The following is an 18,068-nucleotide window of genomic DNA, read 5'->3' on the forward strand; positions in this document are numbered from 1 at the left end:
ACTGCATTCATAAAAATACTTAATGAATAAGAATCTCTGAAACAAATTGTTCAGTATATTGCACTGAAAAAGTTGATGAAATCTTCTTAAATTTAAAAAAAAACAAAAAAAAAACGGGATGCACTATCCAAAGTCGGTCCACGCAATGTAAAGTCCATGTGGCTTGAGCGAGCCCATTGTTCTTTGGTCCGAGTCAAACCAGTGGGACAGTGAGTGGTTCAGGGCCCAAACTAAAGGCCTCAGTAGTAGTAATGCTGCATCTCTGTCCAGTTGGTGATCCAAAACTTTTTCTGCGGCTCCTCAGGCTGAAATCCCAGATTGAACTGATAGCGCTCAGCCTTGCGAATTTTCACCCCCTGGTGCTTTGGCATTATCCGGTAGTAGACAGCTCGCTTGAAGAATCCAAGCTGGAGGCGGAAGAGAGAAAGAGAGGAAGATGTCATTAAAGTGGATGCACTTAAACAGCAGGTGAGCTGGTATTAACTGGCAGGCTGAGAAGGACTTTTAATTTCATAGGCTGAGGAAAATCAAGTTAGGTAAAAGATAAACCCACGCTGCGTACGATGGAGAAGACAGATAAAGTGGGGAAGACAAACATGATATAAAGTGATCAGCAGCACAATGCACAGTATCAGTTTCAGTAGCCTGAAAAGAAATGAAAGCAATGTTAGGCAGATACAAATGGCAGACATAAAAGGGTAAGTTAAGGAGTAAGAAGGCTGAATAACACCCCAAGCTTAATAAAGAGCATTCAAAGACAAGCATTTGTAGGGGTGTCGTTACCCAAAAGCTCTACTGGTGTGTGCAGTTGGGGGACCCATGGGGCCCTCAGTAGTCCTCAGTCAGCCTCTCTGTCTCAGAGGGCTGAATCTTCATCTCAGCCTTCTGGGCTTTGGCCTCATACATCTCTCTCCTGTTGGCCCGCTGGAAGAAGCCACACTGCGGGTGGAGGAGGGTGCATGGGGGCGTAAGTAAAAGGTTAGACTAAATGCTCGTTTTAAATCGGTCTGATGAATGGGTCAAAAGCTATCACACAATCCAGAGAAGATCTTTGGTGAAAGTTAAAAAAATAGCACATGTGGAGAGATTCAGAGCTATTCAGAGTCTGCATCTGAAATACAGCATGTGAAGGAGTGTAATCAGTGCAGTGGTGATTGGTGGTCTCACCTTCCATAGTATAAGAATGATTATTCCCAGTAGGAGAATTCCTGCTACAGCTGCAGAGATGATGATCCACAGCGGGAGCTCATATGGTGCCTCTACCCGTTCCACTGGCTCTATTTCTACTGTGAACTATAAGAAAGGTGGAAAGAGTCAAGTATAATGATCATCATCACTAAGGCTGCCTCTAGAAAGTCACTTGAGACTGATTTGAGTTGAGCTGTTGGGGTTTTTTTCTAGTCTGTGTTTATACTTCTGGGGACATTTTGGTCCCCAGATTTTGCTGTGGAGTGAGCGCTCTTGACTTTCACACTACCCTTTGGAGCTGCAGACAGGTAGGCAGCACATAGACAGCGGCACAGAGGTAAAGAGAGGAAAGACCTTCTGCTTGTGGTAAATTTGCAGCTCACAGCAACTTAATACAGCGCAGTGTCTGGCTTTTATTTGATTTTTGGTGGTGGCAAAAAATGTTGCACATTTGCAACCTGTCATTAGCACTGTTAGTTTGTTTTCTATTTGACATTAGTCCCGCTGTCTCAATGAACATCATAAAAATATTAACACAATGAGATTTTTGATCAATAATCGTCAGTAATGTTGATCTTATGAACAACTGGTTAAAGGCCAATGACAGAATGAACCAGCTTAAACAGGCTGATGAGTTTAGCAAAATACCTCACTTTACTGTAATGCAGCCGTTAAAACCAGGAAAAGGCAACACTGAGGATATCACGAAATTCCAAATTTACAATGATATGCAGTCATATATTGCGATGTCGATATAATATTGATAAATCGCTCAGCTCTATATTGTCACAATCATCATCATTGTTATCATCACGCACCATGTTGAGCTGTTCATCCATTTTGATGGTTGATTTCTCTTTAATGAGCTTCAGTGTGGCTTGACCTTTGACTGTAATTCTCAGAGCATTGGGATAGTCCTGCAGGAACACACATACACACACAAAACATTATTTTTGTCAAAAGAAGTCAAAGAATGCCACAGACAACGTTTTTAAATTGTGTATGTATGTATGTATAGCTGGAGAGCTGACCTCTAGCATCGTACTGTTCCACAAACGGGACCGGACGTAAATCTTGGCTGAGCTTGTCATGTTGAGCAGCGGACAGGTAAACGTCACGCATCGTGCTGTCCCCTTGGAGCACTCCTTCAACACACGATAACCAAAAAATACTATTGTGAACAAAAATGAATAATTATACCATTTTTCTTTTGTTGAATTATATTTTTCAGGATGCACACAATTTCAATTAGGATTTGACAGTTTAGTGAATGCCTATTAATGTTAAAGTTAGTTATACTGTTATAGGACTTCAAGGTTTCGGGAATGTTAAGTCAAGTGAATGTAGTCCATTGCTAGTGGTTTCTAGCCACAATGTCGGTCTACCAGTATGAAATATCTCTGCAACGAACAGAAAAATTGCCATGGCATTTGTTACAGATATACATCCTTCCCAGAGGATGAACCCTCCTGACTTTGGTGATCCCCTGACTTTTCTTTTGCTTTTACCAGCAGGTTGACATAAGTAATGACTGGTGAATAGTCTCAAATTGTTATATACTACAAATGAAAGGCGTCCATGCGAGTGCTTCACAAAGCAGATCTATTTCTTACCAACAGGTAGGTCTCCTTGCGGGGATTGAGCAGCGTGATGGCTGCCTGTGGCTTCGCTGTATCATCAGCATCATCCACCACGATCTGTCGTTTAGTACGCTTATGTTCGCTCCCTGACAACTGGAATACAAGAGAGGGAGCAGGGAACATAGAAGCAGATGAGACAGAGACATGACATCAGAGGGCTCGTGGTAATTACTGGCTTTGATAAAGACATTACCAAATTCTTCTAAGAATAGTCATTTCTAGTGTCTATATCTAGGCCGCACAAGTTATGACTTTCTATTTGGGGCTCTGTGAGGTCTGTAAGTGGCGACAACACAGATGGGTTTTTTTTTTTCCTAAATGTATTTCTGAACATCTGTGGTTTGGCTTTGACGCCATTTTCACACCCCTTTTCTACCACTGACATTTACTCATACTGTTTCTCACACATCAGGGTGAATTACAGCTCATGTAACAAGCCTGTGGACAGAACAACGGCAGCAAAGTTAATTTCATCTTGCTGTCAACCTAGTTCAGGAAAATTCATCAAGTGCACAGCTGTTACATTAGGCTACCCAAAATTATCTGAATGGTAAAACCATAGACTGTATAAAAAGGTGGACGACATGACAGCCACCCAAAAATGAAGCCAAAACATCTCAACTGCTCCCTTGTGGCTCCGTGTTAGTGGATGGATCATGGGCCAAACTAAAAACTCAAAGTAGTTAAATGTCAAAAAAAAATTCCCAAAGGTGTCATTTTAGTTCGTATCAAGTGATCTTTATTGGATAACTTTAGTTTTGATTAGTTATTTGTTATATAAAGGGGTTTAGATGTGTGCATCAGAACTTGACACCGTGAAGACTGCTGCTGCACAGACACTGGCTCCAAATGACATCACCAGCGCCAGATGGCAGTGGCGAGTGCCCAAAACAAACAAAATTAAACTATGACTAACTATCAAAGCCATGCTAGCGGCATGTCAACATTACTTCAACATTCCCATCAGCCTCAGCTATACTTGTGTTCAATGCTAATTAGCAAAAGTTGACACGCTATCATACTAATGGTGAACATGGTAAAGAGTACGCCTGCTAAATACTGTGTGTTAACATTGTCATTGCAAGCATGCTAACTTGTCCTTGTATGACATTCCCACCAGCCTCAGCTGTGCTTTGTGTTTAGTGCTAAATAGCAGAGGCGATTTTAGCACGCTGGTTACACCTATCATTTTTTATGACAGCTACAGGTATCTAGCTGACTGTCCTAACTAACGATATCCAGCTGTCATACAGAAGCTATAATGGGTCTTACATAGTTTTTGGGGCAGCAGCAGGTTGCAAAACATCTGCTCTCTTTGAACCTCCTGAGGTTGCTAATATACTAAGATAGTAAACAGGGTTAACAGTTAACCTGCTAGACACTAGTCACTGCAAAAATGTTAGCATGCTGACATTAGCATTTAGCTCAAAGTGCCACAATGCCAGCCTCCCGGCACTGTTAGCATGGCTGAAGACTTATTGTCTTGTGTTTGGTTCCAAGCCTTTCATTAAAGCCAGTAGCTACGTCTCTGTTTATATGTGACCATGTTTGTGGTGCTTCAGTAATTTTGGGATGTGCGTACGTCTTGGGTGTGGGCAGGAGTAAGCCGTAATTTAAAAAAAAAAAAAAACAGAAAAGCTTTTGCATAGCTGACAGTACAGAGACAGGAAAGATTAGACAGCAAAACCATAACATTTATCAATGGTCTGAATATGAATCTAAGATGTTTTCATGTGGTTCACAGTAAGCTGTATCACTGCCATTATTGTGTGTATTTAGGGATGAGGAATGATAAGGTTTTTGGGCATAACCTTAACTGAGTGAGAGAATGAAAGGAATACAACACCTCAATTAAAAGCCCTGACAAAATGGGTGAAATATGTTGGCTCTTGTAATGGGCTCTTTTAATGATTTAGCTACTACAATAATGTTTTTTTTACTATATACTTCCTCAAAGATATGAGCTAGTGTTTTTCTGCATTTTTTTTCTTGTTTTTTCTCTTTTCCAAGAGCACCTGACACACTTTTTTGATCTATGACTGATTATACAGAGCAACCAGTCATCTCTTTTTCCTACAGCACATATCAACTGGCTCCTGAGGAAATGTGGCTCTAAATAAAAGCCTAAAAAAAGGGCCTTACAGTTAGGTTACGCTGGTTGACAACTCCTCCAGGAGGGTTACATTCTGTCTCTGATTCCCCTTTAACCACAATCTTCGTCAGGTACAGCAGCCACTTGCCGTTGGCTACCTCAAAGGGCCACTCAAACTCCACAGCAAGGGTCCCCATGTCTCCCAGGGGCTGTCCTCTCATGTTCACCTAGAGGCCAAAAAAAAAAAAAGTCAGCAGCACAAAAAAAAAACTTCACTAGAAATCAAACAGACGGTGTGACATAACAATATGGTGTGAAATAACAGTCAGGGCTTGACTTTGACTTTGTAACCCCTAAATAGTATCCACCCCTGGTCATGCTCACACCACAAACCATGGCTCACATAACAATTCCTTCCCGACGCAATATTAAACTTCTGAAGAATGAAAGTTTTGGCTTAAAAAACAGGGTGGAGATGAGGGAAATGTGGGTAGCACACATATTATAGATGCAATATACAGTCTTGGAGGTCTAATGTAGTCTGAGTGGTGAAGGTGACTCACATTGAAGGTGAACTCAACCAGACTGCCAACGTCACTGGTGTTGACCATGGCTGACTCTCCCATCACCGTCCCACCAAATTCTGTTTTCACCAGCGAGTTCACTCTGGATAGGGTGACAGAAATGACTGTACATTGTGCCAGTAAAAAACTGATATTGGAGATAATGTGATCTGGCATTAACTACTTTTGGGCTCTTTACTGTATATATATAATGTCTTAAGTAATGAGACTCACATGGAGAAGGAGGGGAGGATGGTGTTTTCAATCAGCAGGGACACGGGCACAGGCTTCAGGTCACTCTGCTCACTGAGACTGGAGATAAAACCCCGATTACAACATAGTGTAGCAGTGTAATATTAAGTGATTATGTTAGAGCCACTACAGCAAAAATGCAGCTGTAAATTTTACACCAAATAAAGAAAAACAAAACACTATTACCAACAGTTAGAAAATGCTAAATTGTAAAACGTGATTACAGTACAGGCCTACTGACCACAGGCCGAGGGGCCTAAAATGTCAGGGGGCCCCCCGGTCTTCACCTGCAAAATGTCAAATGTCATATTGAAACGACCTACTAGAAATACTCAAAATGACCACAAAGAGACAAAATGAAAGACCAATACAGGATGAAAAACAACCACAGGGAAACAAAAAACAAATATAAGAAGACATATATTGAGTATACAAAATGATAAAAAAAACCCCACAACATTACTTTATGAAGAAACAAAATTACCTCAAAGACCCATACAACTACAAAAGGGAACAGAACAACCACAAGGGAAAAAAATGACGACAAAGTCATGCAAACAACCACAGAGAGACACAAAATGACTACAAATACAGCCAAAACATCCAAATAAAGACACACAATTACCTTACAAAGAGAAAAAATTACCTTGACAAGACAAGAAATTACCTTGAAACAGACCAAAATAACTACAGAAAACACACAACACGACCACAAAGAGAGACAAAATGACTGAAAGAGATACAAAAAAAACACACAAAATTACTATAAAGAGACAAAATACACTCACAAGTAGACACAAATGACCAGAAAGAGACCCGTACAACTACAAAAGGGCACAAAACAACCACAAAGAGAAAAAATGACGACAAAGAAATGCAAACAATCATAGAGACACAAACTGACTACAAAAAGGCACAAAATGACTACAAAATTAGCCAAATGACAAAAAGACACAATTTACCTTCATAAGACATAGAAGTACCTCAATAAGACAATAAATTACATCAAATAGACCCAAATGACAACAAAAACACCACAAAGTGAGACAAAGTGACTTAAAGAGACGCAAAATGGCAGAAACACACAAAGCGACCACAAAGAGCCACAAAAGCACAACAAAGTCTGTATGTCTTATCGATGTAGGACAGGTGGTGGGGCCATTTGCACATCTGTACCCAGGGGCCCATTGTCTCATAATCTGCACGTGCTGTGAAATCAAAACTGGGACCAAAGCCTTCAATAAAATAAATAAAAGAAAATAAAATCATGCATCAATGTAAAGCACATACGTGGACAGAAGCAGCTGGGACTCAATCTCCTCTGTGTTCAAATTGATTCCTGATGTCTCAAACTTGAGGGTTAGTGACACCTGATAACGAGAGCAAAATAAAAGAAGCGTCAAAGCCATGTCAGAAGAGGAAAAGAGTCAACATCTGTGAGAGAAAATCAGTTCAAAAGTACCTTTTCATTGCCTTTAAGTGGATTCCCCAAATCACAAATCACTGTATCATTTAAGGTGCATTGCACGTCGTGGTCCTGAGCACACAAACAGCACATAAAAAAGTGAACAAAAGGATTCAGTTCTGATGACAAACAAAAACAAAAGATTTAACAGTGTAATGTATCACACAGCATGAGGAAATGTCTAATAAATTGAAAATTCGCCGTCATCTGCTGCCCTCCAGTGGACGTACCGTAGACCTGACACCGGAGTAGCTCAGTGCATCAGGAATGGTAACGTTGAGCACAGCCTGGTGGGCGTCTTCAGCCAGCTTTCCTCCCATGGGAAAATTGGTCACTTCCACCATCAGCCTTATTATCTTCATATTGCTGTTGAACTGAAGTATCTGGGATTTGCCCTGCCTGGACACAAGGATAAATGGACAACATATAGGCCATTATTCCTTCACTTATTATTTAACATATTTTCTAATTTTTAGTTTTTATTTTATTTTTTTGTTTTTAGTGAATGAATTTATGGCTTTATTTATATCCAGGTATTGCTTACTAGTGCAAGCATGTAGCAGTGGTAACTAATACAGTGCTTGCATTCAAAAGCGAAACATTTGTAATTGTTGCTAATTTCTAACAACAAATTTAAATAAAACATTATATACTGACATCAAAGAAATAGTCTGAAATTATGGCATTTATTCACTGTCTTGCAGAGAGTTCACCTAGAAGCTTAATAGCTCTCATGTTTGTACGCTGAAAATACAGCCAGGACATGGTCGATTAGCTTAGCGCAAAGACTGAACCAAGTGGTAACAGATAGCCTGGTTCTTTTCAGAGTTAGAGGTACGGATTTAACATATTTAATAAGCTATATGCTTTTTTTCCTGATCTTTAAGATAAGCTTAGCTAAACTAAGCTAACCAGCTGCTGGTGCTAGCTTCATGTTTTCTCTGTAAAGACACGAGAGAGGCATCAATCTTCTTATCAAAGCCAAGCAAAGCAATTTCTATTTCCCCAAATTGCTATTTGTGACATTCATCGAGACAATATGTTGTAACAGTTTTAAAAAACCTTTATCAGCCAAAGAGGCCTTCATTATTCAGAATTCCATCCCACCTGGGGTAAGGCTTTTCCTCTCTGTCAACAAACTGGGCTTTCAGCTGCAGGTTGCTGCTACATTTGTTGTCTGTGCCACACTCCTTCTGAAACTGAATCTGCAGGGAATACAACAAATATAATAACATCATACCGTAAATGGGAAATATCACATAAACATGCAAATCAAATACATGTGTACTGGTGAAACTAGAAAACCTAAGGCATCCATTGGTATCAGTCATGTTGGCACAGCTTGTCAGAAAGGGGGCAAAATAACGGCCCAACATTTTACTAAAATTTTGGCAAGGGGTCATCTGGTATGGAAATTTTCAAAGGAGTCCCTTGAACTCTTCAAGATATCTAAATGGAAAATAGATTTCAATGGGTACCCATGAGATTTGAGATGAAGGCTCATTCCCAGGTAAAAGATTTCTCACAATCAATTTATTCCTTCAAATAAAGCTGTAGATTTGTCTTTTTAAGGAAAAGAACAACAACAAAAAAAATAATTGAACATGTAAAAATACATACCAAATTTAGCCACCCATATGAAAAATAGCTGGTGGTGCCACTGATGTTTGGATGCAAAAAGGTCAACAATCAGAATTTAAAACCAAACTCTCTACATGATGATGACCTGTGATAATTTTATAAAACTGGGCTGTATGTTCATTACAGGTGAAACCAATTGGATGGTGATATGAAACAGATGTAAAACATGTAGACTATGTGGTGTTTATCTACCAAGCTAGACTGAGGCTTATATCTATTGCAACTATTGTTTTAATAAAAGGTGGTGGAATTAAATGTATTTGTTTATTTTAATTATGTATCTTCACAAATACACTGTTTTAAGTAGCAAGTAGTTACACAGTGAAAAAAATAAGTAATTTATAGAAATTAGAAATGTTGATGCATGAATAATGGTTTTATGTGCCTGGAGATTCCCATCCCGAGAATGTAGTGAATGCATTACTCCATACCTCAGTTTTGTCAGTCAGTTTCTGCTTCTGGCTGACAATTGGGAAGGAGTCCAGGTTCTGCAGGGAACGTCTGGATTTAGGTTTTTGTTCATGTAAGGACATAGTGAGGTTAAAGACCACCGGCTCCAGTTTGTCCCTCACAGGCGTCTGTAGAATCATCCAAGAGTCTTACATTAGTCTTAATAATCACATTACGTTATTGGGCAACAGTCCCCGTCCACAGCAGCAAATAAAACAAAAATGTACAGATTAAAAAGTCGTTACCACTACAAACAGTTCCAGAGTATGACACTTGGTTTTAGAGGATGGCAGGCTCAGGAGGCTGCTATATGTGTCATCACTATTGTCCATAAAACGAACACGAGGGCTTCTTATTCTCCTCACGTCAGCCTCCACAGTGTAATTCACAGCTTTAAAAAATAGAAACACACACAATATATTACAGAACAAAGTTCATGTCTCATTGATTAGTATTACTTCATGCAATTTGTTATTCATTAACACATTACATAGTTTGTCATTGAAAATAATCAGTATTTGAAGCAAAGGAAATATGCTTACTGGCATTTTTCTTAAAGTCTTTGTTTCCATTGCTTGGAGTAAAAGACATACACAGAGTCGCTGTAATGCTGTAAAACACAAAGAAATGTATTTACTTATAAGCAATACTGAATAAACCAGTTTAACGATGAGATATTCTGGAGAGACATCTCACCATGGTTTATATGAAACACACTGATTGGAGTCTACAATATCTGGCTTTACTGTGAAGTTTGTAGTCAAGTGAAGAACTGGTCGAGCCCTGAAAACAAATACAGTGATAAGAGGAATAACATGCACAACAAGTTACAGTACATCATTTTACTTTTAAAAAAAGGCTTGCCCTAGATATTAAGAGGTACAATATAATATCCTACTTAATAACATAACCTCTACATTTATATTTATATATTTTTTAGCATTTGAATTTACATACTAGTTTTGTGCACTGTGTCGTAGCATAATGCAGTTTTATATTTTACACATTTTTTTTTTATAATTTTCACACTCTCAGCACATTATCCATATCATAATTTAACTATTCACATACTAGTTGCTAATTGTTTACATTTATATTTTTACACACTTACATACTCAGCATTTTATACAAACTTTATTTTGTAAAATATTTAAATATTTACGTATTGTACTAACTGGTTACTTTTACTGTATTTTTATTTTTACATTTATACTTTCATATACTTGTACTTGTACTTAATTCTGCTTGCTATAATTCTCGGTGCTGGCATCAGAGTGACTGTAATGAACCATAGTTTTCCCCTGGTGATCATTAATATATTTCTGATTCTGATATATATCACCAAATATTTATAAAATGATAATACAGGAAGTTCACCAAACTGTCCCAAATGTAAAACTCATGCAAGCACTAGGTTGCATTGCAAATGCAACATCATTTTGTTATTCTGAAGGCAATATTTGCAAACATCTGTGATTTGGATCAAATTTAGTTTTTAAAAAAAAAAGATATCTGAATTTTTTTAAAACCTGCAGGTTACAGCACTTTCTCAACAAATAAGACCCATTATAATATCACAATCATTTAAATCAAAAGACAAACAAAGTTTTCACCAAATAATTCCATATTTTTGCTGAGCCTCTCTCTTCCCTCTACCTGAGCAGGGCCATGCGGTCGTCCAGAGAGCCAACTAAGATGTCCGGGTAACTGTTGTCATCCATGTCCACCCCTCCAGTGATGGAATAGCCAAAGGTGTGGAATCCTCCACCTCCCACTGACTTACCCTCAATAACCTACAGAGGGTGACATTGACAACGAGAGATCAGCACATTCAATCTGGGTCCTTTCTATGTCTGATGTGCATCCACCACATAGAGTCAGATGTTACCTGACTGGGCTCCTGTGAGATTCCCTTTTTACTTCCCATCCATATGTAAACCTTCCCTGTGTCGTGGAAAGGAGCTCCAACTGCAAAGTCTGTGGGCATAAACAATGGGGTGAAATATTGACATGAACATGGAAAAGGCAGGCTGGTGAAAAGACGCTAAGGCAGGTTTGTGTATGACATATATTAGCCTTCTAGGTGGCAGCATAGCACTACTTAAGAATGAGTACACTGTCAGAGGTAGAACAGCTTTTATATAGACCAAAATACAACACAGTACATTACCTCTCCCAGCTGAGGTAATTGCTTAGCAACAGCACATTTAAACACAATCATAGAGAACTTGATGCTTTCGCTTTACCATACAATTCACAGAGGAACATTAGTGGATCACCTTTTAATATACAATAGTATACATGGAGGTAGACAAGTTAATCGAAACATTACCATTTCACAAAGTGTATCACTTTCTACTTTTAATAAATTAACTTGCATTTTGGGTGCAAAAATGTTTGCCTTTTTGAAATTTGGAGGCTGTGTTTTTCCCACACAATGTCATGGACAAAATTTCAAATTTTTTTCATGACTTTCCAAGGACCCCCTTTTTTGCCCCACTTGCCTGGTGTTTTTCAGACACATAAGACTCAAACCCTATTCAAACATCATTTCAGCATCCCACATTAAGGATCATCAGAAATGTGAAAATCAAAAATTATTCTTCAGTGTCTTATTCTACAGTGTCTAGCTGTGATAAACGGTGTCATTTCGGATTTTTTTTAAACAAAACATACCTTTCAAAAATGTTAGACAATAAATTGCTGAAACATATTTTCTATAAGTCTTCAAAAATCAAAAAAGAAAGAAATCCCTAAGACTTTTAAATGAAAATATGACTTCCAAACCTTTTTTATTAAGGAAAAAAAAACCTCAAAAAGGTTTTTTGAGTTGTTAATAGAAGAAATTAGAAAAAAAAGACAAAAAAAATTTAAAAATGTATAAAAATGACCAAAACATTTAAAAAGAAAAAAAATCAGATTTTTAAAGAAAGAAAGATTTTTTAATAAAAGTCAGTGGAAAAATACTAAATACAACCATTAAAGTTGTATGCCCCTCCCCTAAAGCCAAAAGACCTTAAAAATATTTTGACTTGCCTAAAGGGCAAACATGCAGGAGGGATGGAACGCAAGAAGAAAATGAAGACACTTTCTTGATGAACACATTCACAAAAACAAAAACAATATGTAAGGCTATGGTACATCAACAGCTGCATAATATAAATTCCCTGTTATGTTCCATTAATGTATTTAATTCTATTTTATTTACAAAACCTTCAATGTTTTCCCTAGTTTCATGACTTTTCCAGGCCTTTTAAATGAGACTGTGAAAATTCGTAATTTTTCCAGGTTTTCCATAACCATGGGAACCCTGGTTTTTAACTTTTCCACGAGGTATTTGCTTAATTTTGTTCATCAGTGTAAAATAAATGTTAAGTCATACCTTGGAATCCGTCTTGGTTGACATCACCAATGGCAGCCACTGCTATCCCGAATGCAGAGCCAGACGGACCCTTCAGGACAACTGTGGCGGTCTTTTGGAACGATCCATTCTCATTCATAAAGATATACACTGCTCCTCCCTGATCCTTCATACGGTCAAAGTAGAATGGGGCTCCGACAATCAGGTCATTCCAGCTGGAAAAGGCAAAGAGATATCCAAAAATACACTTTAATATGCAACTACATGCACGCACACACCAGAGGAGGACATCCTAAACATGACGTTTGTTGTGTCCTACTTTAAATCTGACAAAACAAGGTAGCCCTAATGCATGCAGGGAGACACATGATTTCACCATGATGTCATGACTAACGCCTTATCTCAGCTGCTGAAAGGACAGCTTTTTTATTCTCATCTCAGCTCATACATACATCAGTGTCATGCATTCTCCGCATAACAGGCAGATCATAGCTGCAGAGCATTCGAGCGTGATGCAACACAATAGCACAGGATACGATTACAGACAGCCCATCAACACATGCAAACATATCACTTGTGCTTTTGTTCTTCTTTCTTTCTTGTGCTTAAGGGTCTAGTGTGTAGAATTAAACAGCATCTTTCGATGAGATTGCTGATTAACACTGACACTTCTCCCATGTGCAAAGTGTGCAGGAGAACTGTGGCCAATGTGAAAACATGAATCTAAAGCCAGTGTTTTGTTTGTCTGTCCTGAGCTACTGTAGAAACATGGCAGAATGCCTGCTCAATGTGTAGTTATGAAGGGTTCATTCTAAAATAACAAACATCCAATTCTTAGTTTTAGGTGATTATAAAACACATGAAAACATAGTTATAAATATTATATTCCATTTCTGCAAAAGCATCCCCCTAAATCATATAAACTGGATCTTTTAATTACAACATCAGGTGAAAAAAATATTTCTAAATTTATTGGCTGCCAGTTTGTTTTGGTCCTCTGTAGTGAAATATTTCTCAATAAAAAGCTGTTGTAGCTTAAGGCAAATTTAAAACTTAAATTTAAAACGTTTTAAGACCCTTGACTGCCAGTCCAAATAAAATTAATGATACATTTTACATTTTACAATAATCCAAAAATGTAGTAAAAACACATAAACCGACATTAATAACTTAATAGAGTTTCCCCAAATATTTACTTTAACATGAAATGTTTTTGGTTTTTTTGGGGGTTGTCAACTGAAAAAATTAGATCATCTACTGTACTTCAAATGCTGAAAAAATGTCTACAGAGGCACATATGGAAAATAAGGAATATTTTATGTTATGAAAGTATACATTTAGTTCTCCTTGCAAAAAGTTTATTTACTTTTCATTTGACTGAATGTGGTAAAGTTTTATGAGTGTTGGTGGCTTCTCTGTCCTGATTTGTGTGACATTAAATTTGGTAAATCATTTTTAAATTAAAAAAAAAAAAAACAGATATTACCAATTATTTTGAGATTTCATCATACAATGTCAGAATTTTCTTTTTTTAATATCTTCCTTCCAGTGTCTTAGAATTTTTAAGACTGTTTAGAGTTTGATATATGACATTTTAATACCAATTAAGGACTTATTATTAGATTAATAAATGTAATGCCTTTTAAGACTTTAAAAGATCCACAGGAACCAGGTGATGCACTAATTCTTATTCATTTGGAGGACAATGTTTAGATTTTAAATAAATATCTTCTCCAAATGTACTTTATAAGAAAGAAAAAAAGATAAAGACAGCATGAGTTTTTAGTGTGGTGTGCAAAGACGTACTCGTCATTGTTGAGGTCGGTGGCAGCCAGGCTGCCCCCGAAGTAGGACCCCACTTGTTCCCCAGGGATGATGAGCACGGGCTCGAGGCCTGGCTTTCTGTCAGTCTTTCTCCCAAACGTCACAGAGCCCTTAGATTCGTCCCTGGGAGACCCTGCCACCACTGTGTGTTCATCACGGCTCAGCAGCTTCTTCTCCTCAAGAACTGAGTAACCTGAGGAAGAAACCATTTGATATTCACTGTTACAACCGTAATCTGCTGTAGGAGGGTTAAAAGACCTTAGAAGCAAGGAGGCCAATGAATGAGTCTTATGTTTTTAACTGAAACAAAAAAAACATCTCAAGACTTCGTATGGATTTAAAACAAACAAAATGTAATTCCTTGTATGTAAAAAAAAAAAAGGGAAAAGGTGGGAAACTTAGGTATAACCAATGAGGAAAGAGTTATATGAACCACAATGGAAAACTTTCAGTTCAACATTATGAAGAGTTTTATTGGAAAAACGTATTATGTTTTTCCTCATTATGTTTTTCATTACTCACTCAGTACTTCACTTCTGAATTTATGTTAGTTTTTTTTGGGTTTTTTTTATGGTTTTTACATCCTTATTTGTCATGTGATTAGTGTATCATGACAACACTATCCTGCATTCTGGATCCATTTATTATGTTTGTTTTTATTATTTTTTTACATATGTTTTTCTGTGTTTGTACCTGTATTTACTTTACTTTTTTGGTCCTTTTTGGCTTCCGTATTTTCCACTTGAATTCACTTTTATATTATCTCCTGCTATACCAGTGATGTACAGAAGGCTTGAAAAGCATGGCTAATAAGTCCTATGAGAACTATCTGTTTGGACCCTGATGTAGCTCAATAAAAAAGAGAATTAAAAAAAATATGAAAACATATTTACCAATATAATTGTATCTTCTTTTCAGCTGATCAAAGTCTTTGTCTGTAGAGTCCCAGGTATTCAATGGATCTGGATCTCTCCACCTCAGATGAACATTTCCTTTATAACAAAGCAGGAACAGACAACAATGTTATGTCTGCTTCATGCGCAATGGACACGTTTCCCAGACAGAGAATAATCCCAGTGTTAGACTAACACTAGAATTTGGCAGACTTGCACAGGGTTTAATCCCTGTCTGTGAAACCAGCCCATTATTTCAGTGTTAAGTAACAAAACACGCTCTTTTTGGCGTTAACTCTTCAGTGCCCACCTTGCCACAAGAAGCTGCCTGTAGCGCCGATGTAGACGTCAGTGTCTGTCATGCCGCCTGAAATTCCCATGCTGCACATGCCCTCAAGCTCGATGCCAAAGCCGGGGTTGCAGAACTCATACGGGTTTTTTTGCCATTCATCATCTGGATCATAGGTCAGGTCGTTGCTCCTGACAAAGCACTTTCCTGTCATCCGTCGCTGCTCCTCCAAGCCACCACGGATGACCTTCACATAGCGATGCCCACATGCCTGGACAACAGAGAAGAGAGTTTATTATGGGATGTTACGTCCTGCACAATTGCTTGTAATGTGTTAAATCTGACATCTTTTGATAATGTACTCACACTGAGAACCTCATACTTCATGAAGGTTAGTTAGACAGCATGTGGGAGTTTGTTTGCAAATTGCCAGATTGAGTACTAAAATCCCCAAATAAGTTAGCATTTTAGCAATCCCCTCATCTCATAGTCAGTGAGATTTTTTTCATGTGTTTTTAGTTAAATGCCTGAAATAAGGTCTGTGGTTAACAATTAACACAAGCTTAAAACACTCCCACCTTTTTTTTTCTATGGCATTAAAATATGTCAGTAAATACCCAACTCTTTGGCCTTTATGTATCATAAAAAATACCGCTGCTAACAAGTGGCTAAATGAGATAACAGCACGTCATCATGCCAAACAGCTTTACAGCCTCAATGTGGTAGCAATAATGAAGTCGTGCAACCGTAGTGTGGTTCATTTATAGCCTAGTGTTAGCTTTTTACTTCTGGTGATTGTAAAGAAATCATTAAAATGGTGTTCATTTTGAATATTTAGAACAAAACGTCTAAGTATCATAAAGTTTTGTTCACCTTAGATCCTATTTTCTGCAATAACAGAAATTCCAATGGAAAAATCCCTTTTGCTTTTTGACAAGTGAACCCGGACTTTGACTCTAAGCGTCATCAGCTCAAGATGGCAGCAACAGTATCCGTGATATTTCGGCTCCATTTTTGTTCAGTGGATAGAAGTGAGGGCACGTCGTCCCTCTTTCTATGAGGGTGGATTATATTACAATTTAAAATGAACCGAATATGGAAAAGGTACAATGGCTCAATAACCATTATAACTATGTATAACTATGGATTTATATGTGTATAGTAGTTCAAGGATATTTACTTTACATAAAATTTGTCATTAAAATCTCATACCCTACAACCATGATTTCATTATTACTCACCATGGCGTTCCCTACCTGTATGTGTCATTTTTGTTGTGTGTGTGCGTGATGAGGGTGTCATCCAGTTGCCTTATGGTGCAAAATGATGCAAAAAGCACAATCTGTCATTTGTGACACTACATGCTGAATTTCAAAAGGTTTTATCTCACCGTGCATCCCCTTGGTGCTACAGTAAATGTTACTGTATTCATGATAAGCCACCTGTGACTCTGACTAATACAGTAAGATAGTTTGTCATCTCACCAGCACGCGTCCATCCGGCAGGTCCCTCTGACTGGCCACTGTCACACCCAGCCACATGCCCTCCACCATCTCCGATGGATCTGCTGTGAATGGATTAGATGTGGAAATTAAGTTAACGCTTTGAAACCTGAGTAAATTGGTTTAATGGCAACATGCAACTTAACAAGACATGGCCCAAAAATTTACAAAAAGTTAGTAAAACAGTTACAAGAAAATTACCTGAAAATAGGCACAAAAAAAGGCAAGACAAAAACAAAAAAGGAAACAGCCTAAGAAAGTGCTGAAAACAAAATATATCTATATATATTTATTCTGTATATTACACATTTTTTTCTGTAACATAATTTTAAATAGAACATTACTGTTATTATAAATATAGTTTTCTGGACATACTTCTGCATAATTTTCGAATAATCCTCCCCTTTTTAAAACACACTTTTAGATAATTTTCTCACCTTTTACTAATTTATTGCAATTTGTTAGACATTTCTTGGCAAGTTGGTTAATTGCATTTTTCCCATATTTACAAAAGAAATCAAAACAATTTTAGGTTGTGAAAGGTCTCCAAATTCAGCATAAGAAAACTGATGTCCACCCAGGTTTCAAACATTTAAAGGATTAAAAAAGTGAGCATGAACATTGAAAATTCAGCATCAGTCTTACTGAAATGTTTGGTCTTTTATTTGAAACCCATACAGTAAAGCTCCATTCAGCTTGGATCATGCCCTGACAGATATTAACCACAAAAATGTGCTGTGACTGTAGAAACAGTCACTCCAGCCTCAACATCAAAAGTGATGAGGAATCCTATTATTATGGTTCTTGCTCGTAGCCTGCGGGAGGCCTATTCACCTCCAGGTAGCAGAGCGGCAAGTCTTTAAGTTAATAACCTTCAATTAAGAAAAGATGCACTTTCAGAGTTTTAT

At 37.7% G+C, this 18,068-nt stretch overlaps 1 protein-coding gene across 1 annotated transcript in view; it reads right to left on the minus strand.

Moving 5' to 3' along the window:
- Positions 1-232: 232 nt before the first annotated feature.
- Positions 233-18,068, minus strand: part of itga3b (integrin, alpha 3b) — a 38,961-nt gene continuing 21,125 nt past the window's right edge. The window contains exons 3-26 of the mRNA XM_042508044.2: positions 17,143-17,225; positions 15,680-15,929; positions 15,370-15,468; positions 14,459-14,669; positions 12,674-12,867; positions 11,180-11,268; positions 10,948-11,084; positions 9,988-10,074; positions 9,834-9,901; positions 9,537-9,682; positions 9,273-9,419; positions 8,308-8,405; positions 7,431-7,599; positions 7,198-7,272; positions 7,026-7,105; positions 5,718-5,795; positions 5,484-5,586; positions 4,971-5,147; positions 2,802-2,921; positions 2,220-2,333; positions 2,007-2,105; positions 1,168-1,293; positions 784-939; positions 233-407 (exon numbers count right to left, since the gene is read on the minus strand). Of these exons, the coding sequence (XP_042363978.2) occupies positions 829-939; positions 1,168-1,293; positions 2,007-2,105; positions 2,220-2,333; positions 2,802-2,921; positions 4,971-5,147; positions 5,484-5,586; positions 5,718-5,795; positions 7,026-7,105; positions 7,198-7,272; positions 7,431-7,599; positions 8,308-8,405; positions 9,273-9,419; positions 9,537-9,682; positions 9,834-9,901; positions 9,988-10,074; positions 10,948-11,084; positions 11,180-11,268; positions 12,674-12,867; positions 14,459-14,669; positions 15,370-15,468; positions 15,680-15,929; positions 17,143-17,225 (2,861 nt within the window). The 3' untranslated portion in view covers positions 233-407; positions 784-828. The remainder of the gene's footprint in view (positions 408-783; positions 940-1,167; positions 1,294-2,006; positions 2,106-2,219; positions 2,334-2,801; positions 2,922-4,970; positions 5,148-5,483; positions 5,587-5,717; positions 5,796-7,025; positions 7,106-7,197; positions 7,273-7,430; positions 7,600-8,307; positions 8,406-9,272; positions 9,420-9,536; positions 9,683-9,833; positions 9,902-9,987; positions 10,075-10,947; positions 11,085-11,179; positions 11,269-12,673; positions 12,868-14,458; positions 14,670-15,369; positions 15,469-15,679; positions 15,930-17,142; positions 17,226-18,068) is intronic.

Source organism: Plectropomus leopardus, chromosome 19, assembly GCF_026936395.1.
Source record: "Plectropomus leopardus strain MGB_pleo_1.0 chromosome 19, ASM2693639v1, whole genome shotgun sequence".
Lineage (NCBI taxonomy): Eukaryota > Metazoa > Chordata > Actinopteri > Perciformes > Serranidae > Plectropomus > Plectropomus leopardus.